The sequence below is a fragment of the Phycodurus eques genome, chromosome 11, assembly GCF_024500275.1.
Source record: "Phycodurus eques isolate BA_2022a chromosome 11, UOR_Pequ_1.1, whole genome shotgun sequence".
Taxonomy (NCBI): domain Eukaryota; kingdom Metazoa; phylum Chordata; class Actinopteri; order Syngnathiformes; family Syngnathidae; genus Phycodurus; species Phycodurus eques.
This window is the reverse complement of record NC_084535.1, coordinates 27,730,573-27,749,916: the sequence shown is the minus strand read 5'-3', so window position 1 is coordinate 27,749,916 and position 19,344 is coordinate 27,730,573. Positions and strand designations below refer to the sequence as shown.

Genomic DNA, 19,344 nt, shown 5'->3' with positions numbered 1-19,344 from the left:
GGAAAATGAATGAATGAATGAATATTGCACTGCGCCATATTGGCATCAGTTTTGCAGAAGTGGAGTTTTTGTTTTATTTTTATTATTATAATTTTTTTCATCAGTTCGACGACATGTAACTACAGCGCGAGAGCAAATTACCTAGACGTAAGGAAAGGGAGTTGGAGAGTTTGCATACTGTAAGTTATATGGCAGGGCTCCTTCTTGTGGCTGGTGCCCAGTCAGCCCTTAGATGATTCATAAGCCCTTAGTTGATTCAGACGCTCCAAAATTGCATCACTCAATAGACAATATATTGTGAGGATTTTTGTTTCTGGCGTATCAAAAATGTTTACACGAGCAGAAATGATCTCCCTGTTGCCTCTCATTTTGGAGGAGTTTCAACTCCCACCTCCGGTAGAGCTTCACCCACGTCCGGGCGGGGGACATTGAGTCCGAGTGGACCATGTTCCCCGCCTCCATTGCCGAGGCGGCCGACCGGAGCTGTGGCCGTAAGGTAGTCGGTGCCTGTTGTGGAGGCAATCCCCGAACCCGTTGGTGGACGCCAGCGGTGAGGGATGCCGTCAAGGTGAAGGAGGAGTCAAATTGGGCTTATTTGGCCTGTGGGACTCCTGAGGCAGCTGATTGGTATCGGCTGGCCAAGCGGTATGCGGCTTTGGTGGTCGCTGAGACAAAAACTCGGACATGGGAGAGGAGTTCAGTGAGGCCATGGAGAATGATTTATGGACGGGGAAGCAGTGCACCATCAACACTGTGTGTAGTGAGGATGGGGCACTGCTGACCTCGACTCGGGACGTTGTGAGCCGATGGGGAGAATACTTTGAAGACCTCCTCAATTCCACCGACACGCCTTCCCATGAGGAAGCAGAGTCTGGGGTCTCTGAGGTGGGCGCTCCTATATCTGGGGTTGAGGTCACCGAGGTGGTTAAAAAGCTCCTCGGTGGAAAGGCCCTGGGGGTGGATGAGATTCGCCCGGAGTTCCTCAAGGCTCTCGGTGTTGTGGGGCTGTCCTGGTTGACACGCCCCTGCAACGTCGCGTGGACATCGCGGACAGTACCTCTGGATTGACAGACTGGGGTGGTGGTCCCCCTTTTTTAAAAGAAGGGGGACCTGGAGGTTGTGTAGCGGATATTGGTCAAATAAAAATGAAATTAATTTAGGAGAAAAGAATAAGTCGGAAGCGACGCTTGCGTTTACAGCAATTTTAAGTTTGTTAAAATCAAACTAATGTCTTGAAAGGGCACCATGTCACTTTTTATGTATAAAATTTAGGAAAAATTACGAGAAACCTTTTTATCAGTCTCGTAATCTGAAGGTTGCTACACTTAATGAAATTTTGCATTCTAGATGAGGTTTACTTAGTCAGAACACACCCACAAAATTCAACCAAGAGTGGAATTTTATGGTATATTTAATGACATCTAAATGGATCTAAAGGGGAACACACAAATGGGGTCTAACTAAACAAAGAAAATAACACTAGTAACGGTAAAAAGGAGGAAAATCGGCATACGAAAAAAGGGAATAGAACATCGTATTGGACTAAAGTTGGAAACGTGAGCGTTTTCTGCGTCCAGTGCGGACGGGAGAGAGAGGACAAAGTTGAGATTTTGTCTGAAGCTAGTAATTTCCCCGAAATTATTAGGCACTGATATTGTAGTCTGGCAAAATTGTAAAATAAACAAAATAAAAAAGGTGGAGCCGCTGCTCCTCCAGATTGAGAGGAGCCAGATGAGGTGGTTTGGGAATCTGATTAAGATGCCTCCTGGACGCCTCTCTGGTGAGGTGTTCCGGGCACGTCCCACCGAGAGGAGACCCCGGGACAACCCAGCACACGCTGGAGAGACTTCGTCTCTCGACTGGCCTGGGAACGCCTCGGGATCCCCTCGGAAGAGCTGGAGTGAAGTGGCTGCGGAAAGGGAAGTCTGGGCCTCCCTGCTAAAGCGACTGCCCCTGCAACCCGACCTCGGATAAGCGGAAGAAAATCGATGGATGGATGTATTTGCTTCTCAATCTAGCACCATATAAAACATGAAAAAAAATCATGCAGCATCAACACTGAGAACATGATTCTCTCAAATGTCATGAATTTCAGGTCAGAGACACCAAAACTTACAATTTTTTCAAGGAATAATCAAGATCCCTGAATAAATTTGGACTCTGGCGTAGTGCGGGAAATCCGCGGAACTCGCCGTGCATATTTGTGTGTTTAAAAAATAAATGAATAAAAAAAATAGAGGTGTAACGTGCGCTGTAAAAATGTCTACCATGCGCTTTTTTTAATTGTCTGGTTATAATACCCGCTTGCCACGACTGACTTGAGTTTTTACCCACAAAGGGGGAGTTGGCGCCGGGCCTCGCAATCAGTAAAGAGAAACCTGAAGTGATCCACCACGCTGTCAGAGTTTGGTTATGTGGGCTAGCCGTCGATGGCTAAGCACAGTGGCGTGGTCCAAGGCAAACCAAGTCGAACCGGGCCCTTCACATCCACATGAACTCCATCGCGGGGGTCACATTCTAGTCCACCTCTTCAATAAGTGAAAACTACGACATACATACCCTTTTTTTTTTTTAATGCACACCGGGCATGTTTTTGTTGCGTCGATGGGACTTAAATTGTTTGAAAGACATGCACATAAAACAAAACAAACGCATTCAAGCACACACATTGAGAGAGGAGTAGAAAAATGATAAAACAAAAACACTGGACAAAGTATTAAAAAAAATACAGTAAAAACTGTAATTAAAATCTGCAATATAGCAGGACCGGAAAGCATGACATCCAGGCTTTTCTTACTTTAAGCCATGAATTTGTCTTTGTTTCCTTTTCTCACAGACTTCCCCAATTTAAGGAAGAGGCCAAAAGTTATGCTGGTGCCAGCATGAAGAAGGTAATCAGCTATTGAATGAGCATCTAATCTGCTTGTTATATGTTTAACCTACTGTGTTATTGTTTTTTTTGTTGTTGTTGTCTTTTTCTTTCAAATGTGAGTTTTCCTTTTCATGATTCCCTGTGGTGATGTTTAATGATCAATTAGTTTTGTCAATTAGTTTTTTGTTTTTTTCCCCCCTGCAGAATAGTGAACAATCTAGAATAGTGCTATGGTAGAGGTCTATGTTCTTTGTTTAGGCCACCAAATTGAGACGAAGTAGTGAAATCATTTTGCCTCAATCCGCTATATGGGCAAACTATAAAAGCACTTCCTCCTCGTTTGGGTGATTGGCGAAGGGGTTTTATTGATTTATTTTTATTATTATTATTTATTTTATGTTTTTACACGTCATTACAGAGCCACCAAACATGACAATAGCCCATGTTTCGGTTTTGTTCATGTTTACATATATCATATTTGTATAAATAAATGACATATATGTGTTTAACTTTTGTCCGAAGACACCATCCATCAAGAATTTTTTTTTTTCGCAAGTTCAGCTTAAAGAAATCACGTCATCAATCCTAGCATTGCTCGTTAGCATAGCATACACAGGGAGTCAGCGATCCCGTTTTCCACGACGTTACGCATATAGCAGTTCACTTGTGACAACGTGACATGTGACATAGATGTGATTTCTCAAGAAGTAATGGATTAATGGCTTATGACAAGCCCCAGTTAATGATGCAATAATGTTGCATACTTTACTAACATAACATGAACAGTTGCACTCAAAAATGTTCAAGCCCCATTGTAAACGATATGTGCCAAATGTACAGCCTTTCAATTGGGGCTGCAACTCATGATTATTTTAAGAATTGTTTTTAAACTTCCATACCTTTTTTCCCCCCAAAATAGGACATTTCTTCAAATTGACAGTGCAAAAACAATGCACAAAAATAAGTTGATGATATGATTCAGTTACTGGTTTGGTCTGAAAAGAGGCAAACATTTTGATCTCGATGATTCTTTTCCAAAATTATTTTTCAAAGTAAAAACAGATGTTTGCAAATGTCTCATTTTGATTAAACATATAGATAATCACTTTGTTTTCATGGAGGACTATAGAAAACTGAGAATGTTGACTGATGAGATTTGAACCATTTTAAGTTAAACGAGGCCTTTAAACAATGAATCGATTGATGAATATTGTCGATTAATTTGACAATCGATTAGTTGTTGATGAATCGATTGTTTCACCTCGACTTTCAATCGATGGCCACGTGTCTCGAAACGAGTGTTAAACAAAGTGTCTAAACAATCGATTATCAAAGTCGTTGTTGAGTAATCGATTAATTGTTACAGTAAAAAAGCGACCTATTGTTAAATACGTGTTAAGATGTTTAAATTATTATGTTGGTTCATTGCACTAGTCTTTACCTTTGCAAATAATTCATATTTATAAATGTGTATTGAATTATTTTGAGTGCAACTATTTTGTCAGTAAAATAAGGTCCAACTAAGCAGCCCAAAACCATGATACTACCACCACCATGTTTGACTGTTGGTATGGTGTTCTTTTTCTGAAATGCTATGTTACATTTACGCCAAATGTAAGAAGACACACACCTTCCCAAAACTTCAACTTTAATCTGAGTACATAGAATATTCTTTCAAAAGTCTTGGGAATCCATCCATCCATCCATTTTATACCGCTTATCCAAGGTCGGGTCGCGGGGGCAGTAGCTTTAAGAGGGACACCCAGACTTCCCTCTCCCCAGCCAGTTCATCCAGGGGTCGTCCCCGTGGTCTCCTCCCAGTGGGAACCGCCCGGAACACCTCACCAGGGAGGCGTCCGAATCAGATGCCCAAGCCACCTCATCTGGCTCCTCTCGATGTGAAGGACCAGCGGCTCGACTCTGAGATCCTCCCGGATGACCGAGCTTCTCACCCTATCTCTAAGGGAGAGCCCGGACACCCTGCGGAGGAAACTCATTTCGGCCGCTTGTATCCTGGATCTCGTTCTTTCGGTCACGACCCACAGCTCGTGACCATAGGTGAGGGTAGGAACGTAGATCGACCGGTAAATCGAGAGCTTCGCCTTTCGGCTTAGCTCCTTCTTCACCACAACGGACCGATACAAAGTCTGCATCACTGAAGCTGCACCGATCCGCCTGTCGATCTCCCGTTCAATTCTTCCCTCAATTGTGAACAAGACCCCAAGATACTTGAACTCCTCCACTTGGGACAGGATCTTATCCCCGACCTGAAGAGGGCACATCCTTTGCAAAAAGCAGAGATGCAATACTGAGGCCACCAAACCGGACTCCCTCTACGCCTCTGCTGTGCCTAGAAATTCTGTCCATAAAGGTTATGAACAGAATTGGTGACAAAGGGCAGCCTTGGTGGAGTCCAACCCTCACCGGAAACGAGTCCGACTTACTGCCGGATATGCGGACCAAACTCTGACTCCGGTCGTACAGGGACCGAAAACCCCGTATCAGGTGGTTTGGTACCCCATACTCCCGAAGGACCCCCCACATGACTTCCCAAGGGACACGGTCGAACGCCTTCTCCAAGTCCACAAAACACATGTAGACTGGTTGGGCAAACTCCCATGCATTCTCGAGGACCCTGCCAAGGGCGTAGAGATGGTCCACTGTTCCATGGCCAGGATGAAAACCACACTGCTCCTCCTGAATCTGAGATTCGACGTCCCGACGGACCCTCCTCTCCAGCATTCCTGAATAGACCTTACCAGGGAGGCTGAGGAGTGTGATCCCCCTGTAGTTGGAACACACCATCCGGTCCCCTTTCTTAAAAAGGGGGACCACCACCCCAGTCTACCAATCCAGAGGCACTGTAACCGATGTCCACGCGATGTTGTAGAGGCGTGTCAACCGGGACAGCCCTACAACATCCACAGCCTTGAGGAACTCCGAGCGAATCTCATTCTGGGCCTTTCCACCGAGGAGCTTTTTAACCACCTCGGTGTCCTCAACCCCATAGATTGGAGAGCCCGCCTCAGAGAACCCAGACTCTGCTCCCTCATGGGAAGGCGTGTTGGTGGAATTGAGGAGGTCTTCGAAGTATTCTCCCCACCGGCTCACAACGTCCCGAGTCGAGATCAGCAGAGCCCCATCCCCACGATACACAGTGTTAGTGGTGCACTGATTCCCCCTCCTGAGACGGCGGATGGTGGACCAGAATTTCCTCAAAGCCGCCCGGAAGTCTTTCTCCATGGCCTCACCGAACTCCTCCCATGCCCGAGTTTTTGCTTCAGTGACCACCACAGCTGCATTCTGCTTGGCCAGCCGGTACCCATCAGCTGCCTCAGGAGTCCCACAGGCCAAAAAGGACCGATAGGACTCCTTCTTCAGCTTGACGGCATCCCTCACCATTGGTGTCCACCAACGGGTTCGGGGATTGCCGCCACAACAGGCACCAACCACCTTACGGCCACAGCTCCGGTCGGCCGCCTCAGCAATGGAGCCGACTTACTGCCAGATATGCGGACCAAACTCTGACTCCGGTCGTACAGGGACCGAAAACTCCATATCAGGTTGCTGTGGTCCACATGGTCCACTCAGACTCAATGTCCCCCGCCTCACTCGGAACATGAGCAAAGTTCTGTCGGAGGTGGGAGTTGAAGCTCCTTCTGACAGGGAATTCCGCCAGACGTTCCCAGCAGAGCCTCACAATACGTTTGGGCCTGCCACGTCGGACCGGCATCTTCCCCCACCATCGGAGCCAACTCACCACCAGGTGGTGATCAGTTGACAGCTCCATCCCTCTCTTCACCCGAGTGTCCAAGACATGCGGTCGCAAGTCCAATGACACGACCACTAAGTCGATCATCGAACTGCGACAGAGGGTGTCCTGGTGCCAAGTGCACGTGCACATGTGGACACCCTTATGCTTGTGCATGGTGTTCGTTATGGACAATCTGTGATGAGCACAGAAGTCCAATAACAGAACACCGCTCGGGTTCTGATCGGGGGGGGGGGGGGGGGCCGTTCGACTGTCATTGCCCACGTGAGCATCGAAGTCGCCCAGCAGAACAATGGAGTCCCCAGCGGGAGCCCTCTCCAGCACCCCCTCCAAGGACTCCAAAAAGGGTGGGTACTCTGAACTGCTGTTTGGTGCATAGGCACAAACAACAGTCAGGACCCGTCCCCCCACCCGAAGGCGAATGGAGGCTACCCTCTCGTCCACCGGGGTGAACCCCAACGTACAGCCGCCGAGCCGGGGGGCAATAAGTATACCCACACCTGCTCGGCGCCTCTTACCGTGGGCAACTCCAGAGTGGAAGAGAGTCCAACCCCTCTCGAGAGGACTGGTACCAGAGCCCAAGCTGTGCGTGGAGGCGAGTCCGACTATATCTACTTCTCGACCTCACACACCAGCTCGGGCTCCTTCCCTGCCAGAGAGGTGACATTCCACGTCCCTAGAGCCAGCTTCTGTAGCCGGGGATCGGATCGCCAAGGTCTCCGCCTTCGTCCACCACCCAGCTCGCACTGCACCCGACCCGTATGGTCCCTCCCACAGGTGGTGAACCCATAGGAAGGGGGACCCACGTTACCCTTTCGGGCTGTGCCCGGCCGGGCCCCATGGATGTAGGCCCGGCCACCAGGCGCTCGCCTTCGAACCCCACCTCCAGGCCTGGCCCAAGGGGGGGGGGGCCCCGGTGAACCGCGTCCGTGCAAGGGAAACCTGAATCCATTAATTGTACTCGTCATAGGGGTTTTTGGAGCCGTGCTTTGTCTGATCCCTCACCTAGGACCTGTTTGTCATGGGTGACCCTGCCAGGGGCATAAAGCCCCAGACAACTTAGCTCCTAGGATCATTGGGACACACAAACCCCTCCACCACGATAAGGTAACGGCTCAAGGAGGGGTCTTGGGAATCATTCAGTTTTTTTTATATTTTTTCAAAAGTTGATACAAGCCTTAATTTTCTTTTTGGTCAGCAATGGTTTTCACCTTCGAACTGTGCCATGGATTACATTTTTGCCCAGTCTCTTCCTTTTTTTAAATTTATGAACACTGAATAAAACTGTGGTTTTCCTCCTGGCCGTGAAACAGTGGACCAACTCTACACCCTCGGCAGGGTCCTCAAGGGTGTATGGGAGTTCACCCGACCAGTCTACATGTGTTTTGTGGACTTGGAGAAGGCGTTTGACCGTGTGCTTCGGGAGTATGGGGCTGTTCGGTCCCTGTACGACTGGAGTCAGAGTTTGGTCCGCGTATCCGGCAGTAAGTCGGAATTGTTCCCGGTGAGGGTTGGACTCCGCCAAGGCTGCCCTTTGTCACCGATTCTGTTTATAACTTTTATGGACAGAATTTCAAGGCGCAGCCGAGGCGTAGAGGTGGTCCGGTTTGGGGGCCTCAGTATTGCATCTCTGCTTTTTGCTGATGATGTGGTTCTGTTGGCTTCATCAAGCCGTGAGCTCCAACTCTCACTGGAGCAGTTCGCAGCAGAGTGTGAAGCGGCTGGGATGAGAATCAGCACCACCAAATCTGATGCCATGGACCTCAGTTGGAAAAGGGTGGTGTGCCCTCTCTAGGTCGGGGATGAGATCCTGCCCCAAGTGGAGGAGTTCAAGTGTCTTGGGGTCTTGTTCACGAGTCAGGAGATCGACAGGAGGATCGGTGCAGCGTCTGGAGTGATGCAGACTTTGTGTCGGTCCATTGTGGTAAAGAAGGAGCTAAGCCGAAAGGCAAAGCTCTCAATTTACCGGTCGATCTACGTTCCTACCCTCACCTATGGTCACGAGCTGCGGATCCCGGATACAAGCGGCCGAAATGAGTTTCCTCCGCGGGGTGTCCGGGCTCTCCCTTAGAGAGAGGGTGAGAAGCTCGGTCATCCGGGAGGATCTCAGAGTAGAGTTGCTCCTCCTCCACATCGAGAGGAGCCAGATGAGGTGGCTGGGGCATCTGATTCGGATGCCTCCCAGACGCCTCCCTGGTGAGTTGTTCCGGGCACGTCCCACCGGGAGGAGACACCGGGGACGACCCAGGACACGCTGGAGAGACTACGTCTTTCCGCTGGCCTGGGAACGCCTCGGGATCCCCCGGAAGAGCTGGATGAAGTGAAATATCTCCTACTGGACAACTCTTATCTGGCATTGAATGTAGGGCTGGGGGATATGGCTCAAAAATGTATCAAGATTGTATTTCATATCAGTCGATATCAATATATATATATATATATATATATATATATATATATATATATATATATATATTTTTTTTTTAACCTATACTAAATAATGAACCTGAGAAACAAGGGTGACTATTTTTTTTTCAATATGTAATCTTTAAAAAAGAGGACAACACAACTGTTATCCTTGACTTTTTATCTATCTATAATAAATAATAAATTTGGTATCTCAAGACCAGTCCAGTTCTGGGGGGACACTAGATCACCCCAGGGCTTTTTTATTCGGTATTTTTTTTAATTTTTCTTCATTCGTATAGTATTGTGATATGTAGACTTTACACCGATTGTTATCGCCCTTATCGGTATCGGCCAATAATTGGCATTTTATGCTGATCGTATTTTACAATTGAAAATGTTGTGATGTTCTGCGTTGCCAGTGGCTGAATAAAGCGTCGAGATTTCTGTACATATTTTTGGGATGTGGAAGGAAATCGAAGTACCCGGAGAAAACCCACGCAGGGGAGAACGTGCAAACTCCACATAGGCGTGGCCAGATTTGAATCCGGGTCCTCAGAACTGTGACAACAGACGTGTTTACCGGTCGGCCACCATGACGCCACATATTGCCATATTCCTCATCTTCTTGAAAGAATTGTTGTTCGTTTTGTTTCATAATGGCCTTTCTCCGTCTTGAACTCAACTTCCACGCAGTCTCTTTCCCTCTCCCCTGCGATGTTTCTCCTCGTCTCCGTCTGGGCTGAGCGCAGTCAGTCATTACCACCTGAGATGCTGATTTGATTGGCTGAAGGGGTAGCTGAACTCGCATGTGACTGGCCAGAATGGTTCATCACGACTATAAAACCTGTAATGCTGCGCCGCTTGGAGAAATTATAGTTCTAAATGATAGTTCTAAGCAGCGAGTTCTTGAACAGGCGCTCATGCCCGATAGCACATGGAGAAAAAAAAAAACATTTATAAATGATGGAAATTGTACTGGATTTAAAGAAAAAAAGTTGAAGCCACTGCAACGTCATGCGTAGTTTGAACACTTAATTCAGTGATTCTTTCACATATCACTGTTTTTTTACTTTTTGTGTAGCCCAGTAAAGCAATCAAAATGCTTCATGCAAATTGGTTTGTTCTTTTCATGCGTGTTTTTTTTTTTCTTTCTCCACTTTTAACAGATATATATATATATATATATATATTTTTTTTTTTTTTGGGGGGGGGACAAATCCCTTCTTAACATAGGGAACAATTGTTGTACACTTAATATTTGTGGGCCACAATTTTACATGACTTGTGATTTGAAATTCAATTGAAGTGTACAATGTGTGACAATCAATTTCCGGGGCAGTTTTGTATGTGAAATACAGGGAGATTAAAAAAGAGTGCGCAAAAATCAGCACGCAATATTTAAAAAACGAAAACTAATAGAAAACTCCAGCTTTGACACATGCGTTGTACATAGTTTAAAGTTTTTATTTCATGTTTTACAAGTGCTCAATGTGGCCACCAACGGCAGCGCGGACAACCTCAAGCCGATATGAGAATTCTTCCCAAACGCGCCTCAGGGTGTCGCGGCCAACCGCGTTGATTGCAGCTGTTATTCGATCTTTTATGTCATTGATGTTTGTCGGAAGTGGTGGAACATAAACTTTGTCTTTAACATACCCCCACAAGAAAACGTCTAAAAGCACGCTGCACCGTGACAATGGCATTTGTTATCGAAAACTCAAGCACACAAAACACTTTCTGCTGAGGAGTTGCCATTTTGAGTGTAAAAAAAAAACAAAAACGTAATTTTTTGACAACTGAACGGTGACGTTCACACGCAATCAAACTTGGATACATCCCCTATCAAATGACCACTGATTCAGTCCATTACAATGCTTTTAAACTTAATAAATGCGTCACGATTTTGACGTATACTTTTTGAATCACCCTGTATGTTGAAGTGACTATACAGTGGGGCAAAAAAGTATTTAGCCAGCCACCTATTGTGCAAGTTGTCACACTTAAAAAAGATGACGGAGGCCTGTAATTTTCATCCTAGGTATACCTTACCTATGATGCGAAGGGCCCCTCCTCCACCCAATAACAACGTTATCTGTGAATCTCACTGATATCTGCGGGGTCTTTTCCAGAAGAAGTCAGAGTAATGACATCATTACAACCTATGATCTGGATTTTGTGTTGCTAAATGAAACGTGGTGAACAGAAAGTAGCTGTAATACCATTTTAAATGAGGCAACACCAGCAAATTTTAATTTTATGAGCAAGTGTCGAATAAGGAAAAAAGGCGGTGGTGTTGCCGTTATTCTTCAGTCATTATTTCAGTGTAAAGAAATTTTACTGGGAGATTTTAGCTCTTTTGAATATCTCTGTTTTTTTGTTAAACGTGACACAAAGGTTATTGTTTTAATAATTTATAGGCCGCCAAGGTACAACAGAAAAGGATGGAAGACTTCTCAGAACTGCTGTCAGTTTTTTGTACTAAGTACAACTATTTTGTCATAACGGGAAACTTTAACATTCATGTTGACAATAACATGGGAAAAAAATCTAAACAACTCTCTGCTATACTCGACACATTTGACCTCTCAACAGATTAAGAGTCCAACCCACATTCAAGGTCACATCTTAGTCCTGGTCATCTCTAAGGATGTTGAAATTCTATCAATTGACATTAAGGATATGGCTATATCTGACCATTTTTGTGTATTCTTTGAATTACAGATTCTTCTAAAGGTTCAGACAACCTCTGTCTATTAAGAAAGGTACATACATGAGAACACCGCCACTAAGTTTATGGAGACCGTTGCTGTGTCACAAACTGTGAATGCTGAGACAGTTGATGAACTTTTGGATAATTTCATCTGTAAAATCTCAAATGTCAGAAGTGAAAACTTTGGTGCCAGAGTCCAGAAAAATCCTCTGCTGGGCTGGGAAGGGTGACTGAGCCTTGATGTTTCTCTCCTTCAGCCTTTGTATCACTTCACGCACCTTTTCCCTCTTCCGCTGCGCTTCAGTAGAATAATCTTGGTCAAAGTAGATCGTATGCCCTTCGAATTGAACGTTGCGTTGTTTCCATGCCTGTTGCAGCACTGCTTGTTTCACCTGAAAATCCAAGAAGCGGATAATAATGGACCTTGGTGGGGCTGTGCCTCCTGGTCTCGGTCCTAGCGCATGATGAGCTCTTTCCACTTTGATCATCTTGTAACTTTAGCGCGTCCTTCAAAAAACGCTCCACAAAGTTTATCATGTTATCCTTTTCAGACTGCTCTGGTATACCGTACAGGCGTATGTTGTTACGACGTAGACGATTTTCCAAATCATCACATTTATTGGTAAGGTTGATTTCTCTTCGCAACAGGTAGCTTAGCAACTTCTCGTGTTTATTTTTTCTTCCGTGGCACTTACTCTGCATTCTGCTTCAGTCATTCTGTGGTCCAAATCATCCGTGCGTGTTGCAAGATCTGTCAGTTTATTCTCCAATCTGGTGAATGAAGTTTTTAAGTCTTGTAATGACTCGGTATTTTCCTGTCGAAGTTTTCGTAGTTCCGCTAGCACGCCATTTTCAGCGTTAGGCCCGGAGTTAGCCATAGTGTTAGCTTCCTCAATAGTTTTCAATCGAGTAGCTTCAGCTATTGTTAGCTGCTTGGGTCCTTGTTTTCTGTCCCCTATTTTACTCACTTTCCTGTCGTTCTTAGATGTTCTTGGATTAAGCATACTCTTTGCGTGGTCCCTATCGCGGAGTCTGGCGTTCATTTATCAAGAAACGTTCTCAAAATGACATCTTTCCTTCGATAGCAACCAGTCGCCCTGTCCCTGCAGCTGAAAAACACCCCCACAGCATGATGTTGCCACCACCATAAGTTCACTGTTGGGACTGTATTGGACAGGTGATGAGCAGTGCCTGGTTTTCTTCACACATACCGCTTAGAATTAAGGCTAAAAATCCATCTATATTGGTCTCATCAGACCAAAGAATCTTATTTCTCACCATCTTGGAGTCCTTCAGGTGTTTTTTTAGCAAACTCCATGCAGGCTTTCATGTGTCTTGCACTGAGGAGAATCTTCCGTCGGGCCACTCTGCTATAAAGCCCCGACTGGTGGAGGGCTGCAGTGATGGTTGACTTTCTAGAACTTTCTCCCATCTCCCAACTGCTTCTCTGGAGCTCAGCCACAGTGATCTTTGGGTTTTTCTTTACCTCTCTCACCAAGGCTCTTCTCCCTCAATTGCTCAGTTTAGCCGGACGGCCAGCTCGAGGAAGGGTTCTGGTCGTCCCAAATGTTTTCCATTTCAGGATTATGGAGGCCACTGTGCTCTTAGGAACCTTAAGTGCAGCAGAATTTCTTTTGTAACCTTGGCCAGATCTGTGCCTTGCCACAATTCTGTCTCTGAGCTCTTCAGGCAGTTCCTTTGACCTCATGATTCTTATATTCTCTGACATGCACTGTGAGCTATAAGGTCTTTATATAGACAGGTGTGTGGCTTTCCTAATCAAGTCCGATCAGTATAATCAAACACAGCTGAACTCCAATGAAGGTGTAGAACCAGCTCAAGGATGATCAGAAGAAATGGACAGCACCCAAGTTAAATATGAGTGTCACAGCAAAGGGTCTGAATACTTATGGCTGTGTGATATTTCAGTTTTTATTTTTTAATAAATCTGCAAAAAATTCAACAATTCAGTTTTTTAATGTCAATATGGGGTGCTCTCTGTAAATTGAGGGAAAAAAATTAACTTAAATGATTTTAGCAAATGGCTGCAATATAACAAAGAGTGAAAAATTTAAGGGGGTCTGAATATTTTCTGTACCCACTGTACAGTACAGTGCAAAAATGTCTTGGGATACCACTCGCCTGCCCCCATGACAATTTTTCAAAGCAGTCAATACGATTATGGCCTTTTTGAACATCCCTTTCTTCATGTGTTCAATACATTTCTCTGTGTTATTTCACATTTTACACACAATCTAAGAGCTTATTTGTTCTACCTTCTTTGTATGTATGAATTACTTGGGTTGTTCCCAACATCTGGTGAAATTTTCAGGTCAATAGCACCTTTGGAAGTATAATTAGTGAGAAAAATGTTAAATACTTATTTCAGCCGCTGTAAGTGCCTTGGCTCAATAAAAGTCGACTGTTGACAATTATAGCTGAATGAGCTCGCTGTATGCGTAAGGTTCACCCATCTTTGTTACGAGCAGCAGTGATATATGTTTCCAGTCAGGTTTGTAAATATTAGAACACAATTGTTATCTTTTTGGCTCCAACACCACCACAGTGGATTTGAAATGAGCGAACAAGATGTGCTTGCTGCAGACCTTCAGGGTTAATTTGAGGGTTTTCCCATCCAAATCAGGCAAATGGTGTAGGAATTACAACAGTTTGTGTTTGTTTATCCCACTTATTTAGGCTAGCCCGCTACATCATGCTAACATTGCGTATGCCTGAGTGAAGCAAGGTTTCAAGTTGTTAATCAGAAGACCTCAGTCAGTCACTAACTTCATAGCGATATCTCTTTTGTGGTACTTGAAAAAACTCGTTGCTCGATGAACGTCACACGCCTCATGCGGCGTCCGATACCGAGCCGCCTCCGTCTGCGGGGGAAGGAGGGTCGTCGGCGCAGGCGGCAAGCTTCTTGCGAGGACTGCTACGGAGGACGGGATTTGGTAAATGAGGAAGAAAAGAACAAAAAGAGTCGCGCATGTTATGAACCGAACGGATTACATACGGACCGAACCGAACCGCTCCTTCCCTAGTAGGTGACCATCCAGAATTATTTTACTCGCTGAGAGGTTGTGTGAGAGGCATCTTTGCCAGACGCACCTGGAGACACAATCCAAGCAGTACTTCTTTGTCGTAAATATAGTCCAGTGTGGTCAAAATGTGATCAGTATCATGCCACTAGCAATATCAAATGTGATCAGTAAAAAAGGACATCCTCTTTTACCTTCTGACAGTTCATCAACCACTTTTGGCAAGTGAACAGCTGATTTTCTTACCTGTGCTGACATACCACCCCACACCATGGGGTTGGTATCCCTTTGACAAATTCATTCACATAAAAAGACACTCACTCCATCTTTGCATTAGGTCATTCCATCAACAGCTTTTGTCGATAGGTTTTTTTTCACTCTACTTCTTCCCCCTACATGTCGTATAGGTCTTGTGTTTCGGACCGGTTAGCCAATTACTGCAAAAAGCTATATTTATACCTGTATGCGCCCCAAAGAGCTGGCATCTACATATTGCTATAATGTTTATCAATAATGCGGCCGAGGTGGAAGTCTGTGCTCCACTGGCATTTTAGTTATGCAGTATATGAACATCAAATCTAATGGTGGCCTAAGACTTTTGTACAAGTATAGTACTGTAGGTCTTTTTGTTTTGTTATTGTTTTAAGTTGTTAAAGTTTGTTCATAATGGTCTTTAAGTTCTTAAATTTGATTTGTTGAATACTGCAGAAACCCGAGTTTTTTTTTCTTCTGTTTTAGTAATGTACATTTATTGGTTTGCATGGTCTGCCTGTCTGTGCAGTCACACTACCCAGCTGGCTTGCATATTTTTGAATGGTTTAGGTCTATAGTTGGTGTTTGTTCCAAACTCAGTGCTACATTTAGAACCCCCATCTTTGTTACCATACGTGTACCCGGAAAGTATTCATGCGCTTCTATTTTTCCCACATTTTATGTTCGAGCTATTCCAAAATTTAATTAATTATTTTTCCCCCTTCAAAATGTTTTATCTTTGTAAATGTATTAAACATAAAACACTTAAAAATCATATTTACATTAGCATTCACAGCTTTTGCTCAATACTTAGAGTCTCAAGTATTTTTTTAATATGATTCCTCAAGCGTGACGCGCCTATCTTTGGGCAGTTTCGCAGTCATCTTGGTAGTACCTCTTAAGATCCATCAGCTTGATTGAGGAGTGTCGAAGCACAGCCATTTCCAGATCTCTCCTGACATGTTCTGTGGGATACAAGACTGGGTGAGCTCGGGCTGGGCCATTCAGGGACATTCACAAAGTTGTCCTGAAGCCACTCCTTTGATATCTTGGCTGTGTGCTTAGGGTTGTTGTCCTGCTGAAAGATGAACTTTGTCCAAGTCTTAGGTTAGGAGCGCTCTGGAGCAGGTTTTACTCCAGGATGTCTCTTTACATTGCTGCAGGCATCGTTCCCTCAATCCTGACTAGTCTCCCAGTTGCTGCCACTGAAAAACATCCATCCCCCCAGCATGATGTTGGCACCAATATGCTTCACTGTAGGCTGGTATTGGCCAGGTTAATGAGCAGTGCTTTGTTTCCTCATGACATTTGGCATTCAGCCCAAAGAGTTCAGTGCAGAAAACCTCTCATTGTTTTGAGAGTCCATATCGGTATAATTGGTGAATGGCTGCTGAGATTGTTGTCCTTCTGGAAAGTTTTCCTCTTTCCACAGAGGCAGGCTGGGGCTCTGACAGTGTGACCATTGGATTCTTGGTCACCTCCCTGATTAAGGCCCTTCGACCTTGATTGCTCACTTTAGACAGGTGGCCAGCACTTGGAAGGGTCCTGGTAGTTCTGAACTTCTTCAATTTACGGATGAAGGTGGCCACAGTGCTCATGGGGACCTTTTAATGCACAAAAATGTCTGTTCTGTACCCATCCTGGATCTGTGCCTAAAGACACTCCTGTCTTGGAGGTCTACAGACATTTCCTTCGACTTCATTCATGGTTTGTGATCTGACATGCGCGTTCACCTGACTTTAGAAACATCCCAAGGATGATCATTGAAAACAGGATGCACTTTACCTCAAGACCTGTTTGGCCATAGTGGAGTTTGGAGTGTGACTGTTTGAGGTTGTGGACATGTGTCTTTTGTACTGATAACGACTTCAAAACAGGTGCCATTAATACAGGTAACGGGTAGAGGACAAAGGAGCCTCTTAAAGAAGTTACAGGTCTGTGAGAGCCAGAAATCTTGCTTGCTTGTAGGTGACCAAATGCTTATTTTCACCATAATTTGGTAATAAATTCTCATTTTGTCTGTCATAGGTGATAGGTATACTGATGATGTAAATTAAAGGCCTCTGTCATCTTTTTACATGGGAGATCTTGCACAATTGGTGGCTGACTAAATACTTTTTTGCCCCACTGTATTAATATTAACAAATATATATTTAGGGTTGTCCTTATGAGGTGTCGTCGTCTTCTTCTTTCGGCTTGTCCCGTGAAGGGTCGCCACAGTGTGTCATCCTTTTCCATCTAAGCCAATCTCCTGCATCCTCCTCTCTAACACCAACTGCCCTCATGTGTTCCCTCACTACATCTATCAACCTTCTCTTTGGTCTTCCTCTAGCTCTCTTGCCTGCCAGCTCCATCCTCATCACCCTTCTACCAAAATACCCTCTCGCTCTATCTCTCTCTCCTCTGGACGTGTCCAAACCATCGAAGTCTGCTCTCTTTTTCTCCAAAACCTCTAACCTTGGCCGTCCCTCTGATGAGCTCATTTCTAATTTATCCAACCTGGTTACTCCTAGAGAGAACTTCATTTCCGCCACCTCCAGCTCTGCTTCCTTTCGTCTCCTTATGGGGCGTTATGTGTAGAGGAAAAACATTTCATCAATTTTGGAATAAGGCTCTAACATAACTAAAGGTTCATAGTGACCCACTGAATATTTTCCGTATGAACTGTACATAAATACATGTACCTGCATGTGTTTTGTGTTGGTCCCACTGCTGACATGTTTCATATCACTAATCATGGACACCTGCCTACTCCCCTTCTCTTCTGAGGCTTACACTATCTTATGGAAAAACACACGTGTGCAGGTAAGAAAGATGACCTTAAATATTAAGGCTGGATAGTCTCTCTCCCTAAAACATTTTCTATCTCCATTTTAAAACTTACTCCAATTTATTCCCTATAGTTATGCTGGAGCAGACAACACTTGCTGGTGTATTTTACTAACTGATGTTAATTTGTCTCTGTGTTAATTACTTGATAGCATATGACCTCTGGGATAGTTTGGATTATCCATATGTGAAACCAATGGTTTTTGTTCATCCCCAAATTAGAGTGGGTTTATATACTGCACCAGTCATCTCTGATCTCTCAATGGGACGGTTTGATCACGAGTTGCTCCTCTGTCCTGCCAAAGTATCCTTGAGCAAGATACCGAACACCCATTTGCCCCTGATGTTGTGTCATCAGCGTAAGCAATTTATGGCACCACTGTCATTAATTGTAATCAGAATTAGTGAATGAGCTGTGACATTGTAAAAGCACTCAAAATGTGCAATACATAGTAAACCAAGCTCTTTCACCATTATGCTTTTTCTAAGATCGCATACTACCATGCCAACATTTGAAATATTTACAGTGTTTTTTTTTAATCTGTTTGTAGTCACTTGAATATATGTTAAATAATTTCTGTGGCCACCGTTTAAAATTATATTTGTCTGTTAAGGAGCAACTTTTTTGTTTTACCTTTGCCTGTATTAGAGCAGTAGGTTTTCAGCTGACGATGCAAATAAAGCCTGATAATTATTTATCATAGTAATAATAGAACTGTTGTTTTCAAACAAGACAATGAGTATCTGACGCTCTCACTGCACGCTGAGAGTGCAGTCTTCAGAAGGGCAGAGAGCATTCCATTTTCTATGAACTTACGAACGAGTGTGTTGGCCAGGGATTCGTCAAGGAATCCAGCATACTGAATGTTTCACTTCTGTCTGTAAACATCTCGTCCTGCCTGACGCTCCCACCTCCATGTCTCCTCAGTCAGAGTGGCGAGTGTGGCGCTCTGAATAATCAAATGGCACACTCCAACAGTGCTCTGAGTTTCTGGACATTCCAGATTGTAGCGAGAGCGCTTGGAGTGAATTTCCGACCATACCAAATGATGCAAGTACATAATACACGTGACTGGATACATACGTGTTGTAGTTGATATTGTTGTTTTTCCATCCATCCATGGATGCCAGGCCTAACTGGCTTCCTCCCTTGCAATACCAGGTGATGTTCAATTGAAAAAAGCTCTGCTGGTGTCTTCATCCCAGTTTCCCAGGACATGGCTGCGAGGTGGATGATACAACCACAAATGTAATAATTGAGCCTTGGGTGTCCTGGTGCCAAGGGCACATATGGACACCCTTATGCTTGAACATGGTGTTTGTCATGGACAGTCCACGACAAGCACGGAGATCCACTAACAAAACACTGCCAGGGTTCAAATCAGGGGTGCTGTTCTTCTCAGTCGCACCCTTCCAGGCCATTGGCAAACCGACCATGAGTCCCATAGCAGAACAAGGG

General features: G+C 44.7%; 1 protein-coding gene across 6 annotated transcripts in view; it reads left to right on the top strand.

The window, feature by feature from the left end:
- gbf1 (golgi brefeldin A resistant guanine nucleotide exchange factor 1) overlaps positions 1 to 19,344 on the top strand; it is a 133,562-nt gene that overhangs the window by 74,727 nt on the left and 39,491 nt on the right. For 5 of the 6 annotated variants that reach the window (XM_061689922.1, XM_061689927.1, XM_061689923.1 and 2 more), the window contains one exon: positions 2,837 to 2,891. The exons of the other annotated variant lie outside the window; for it this stretch is intronic. In XM_061689922.1, the coding sequence (XP_061545906.1) occupies positions 2,837 to 2,891 (55 nt within the window). The remainder of the gene's footprint in view (positions 1 to 2,836; positions 2,892 to 19,344) is intronic. 6 annotated transcript variants of the gene reach the window in all.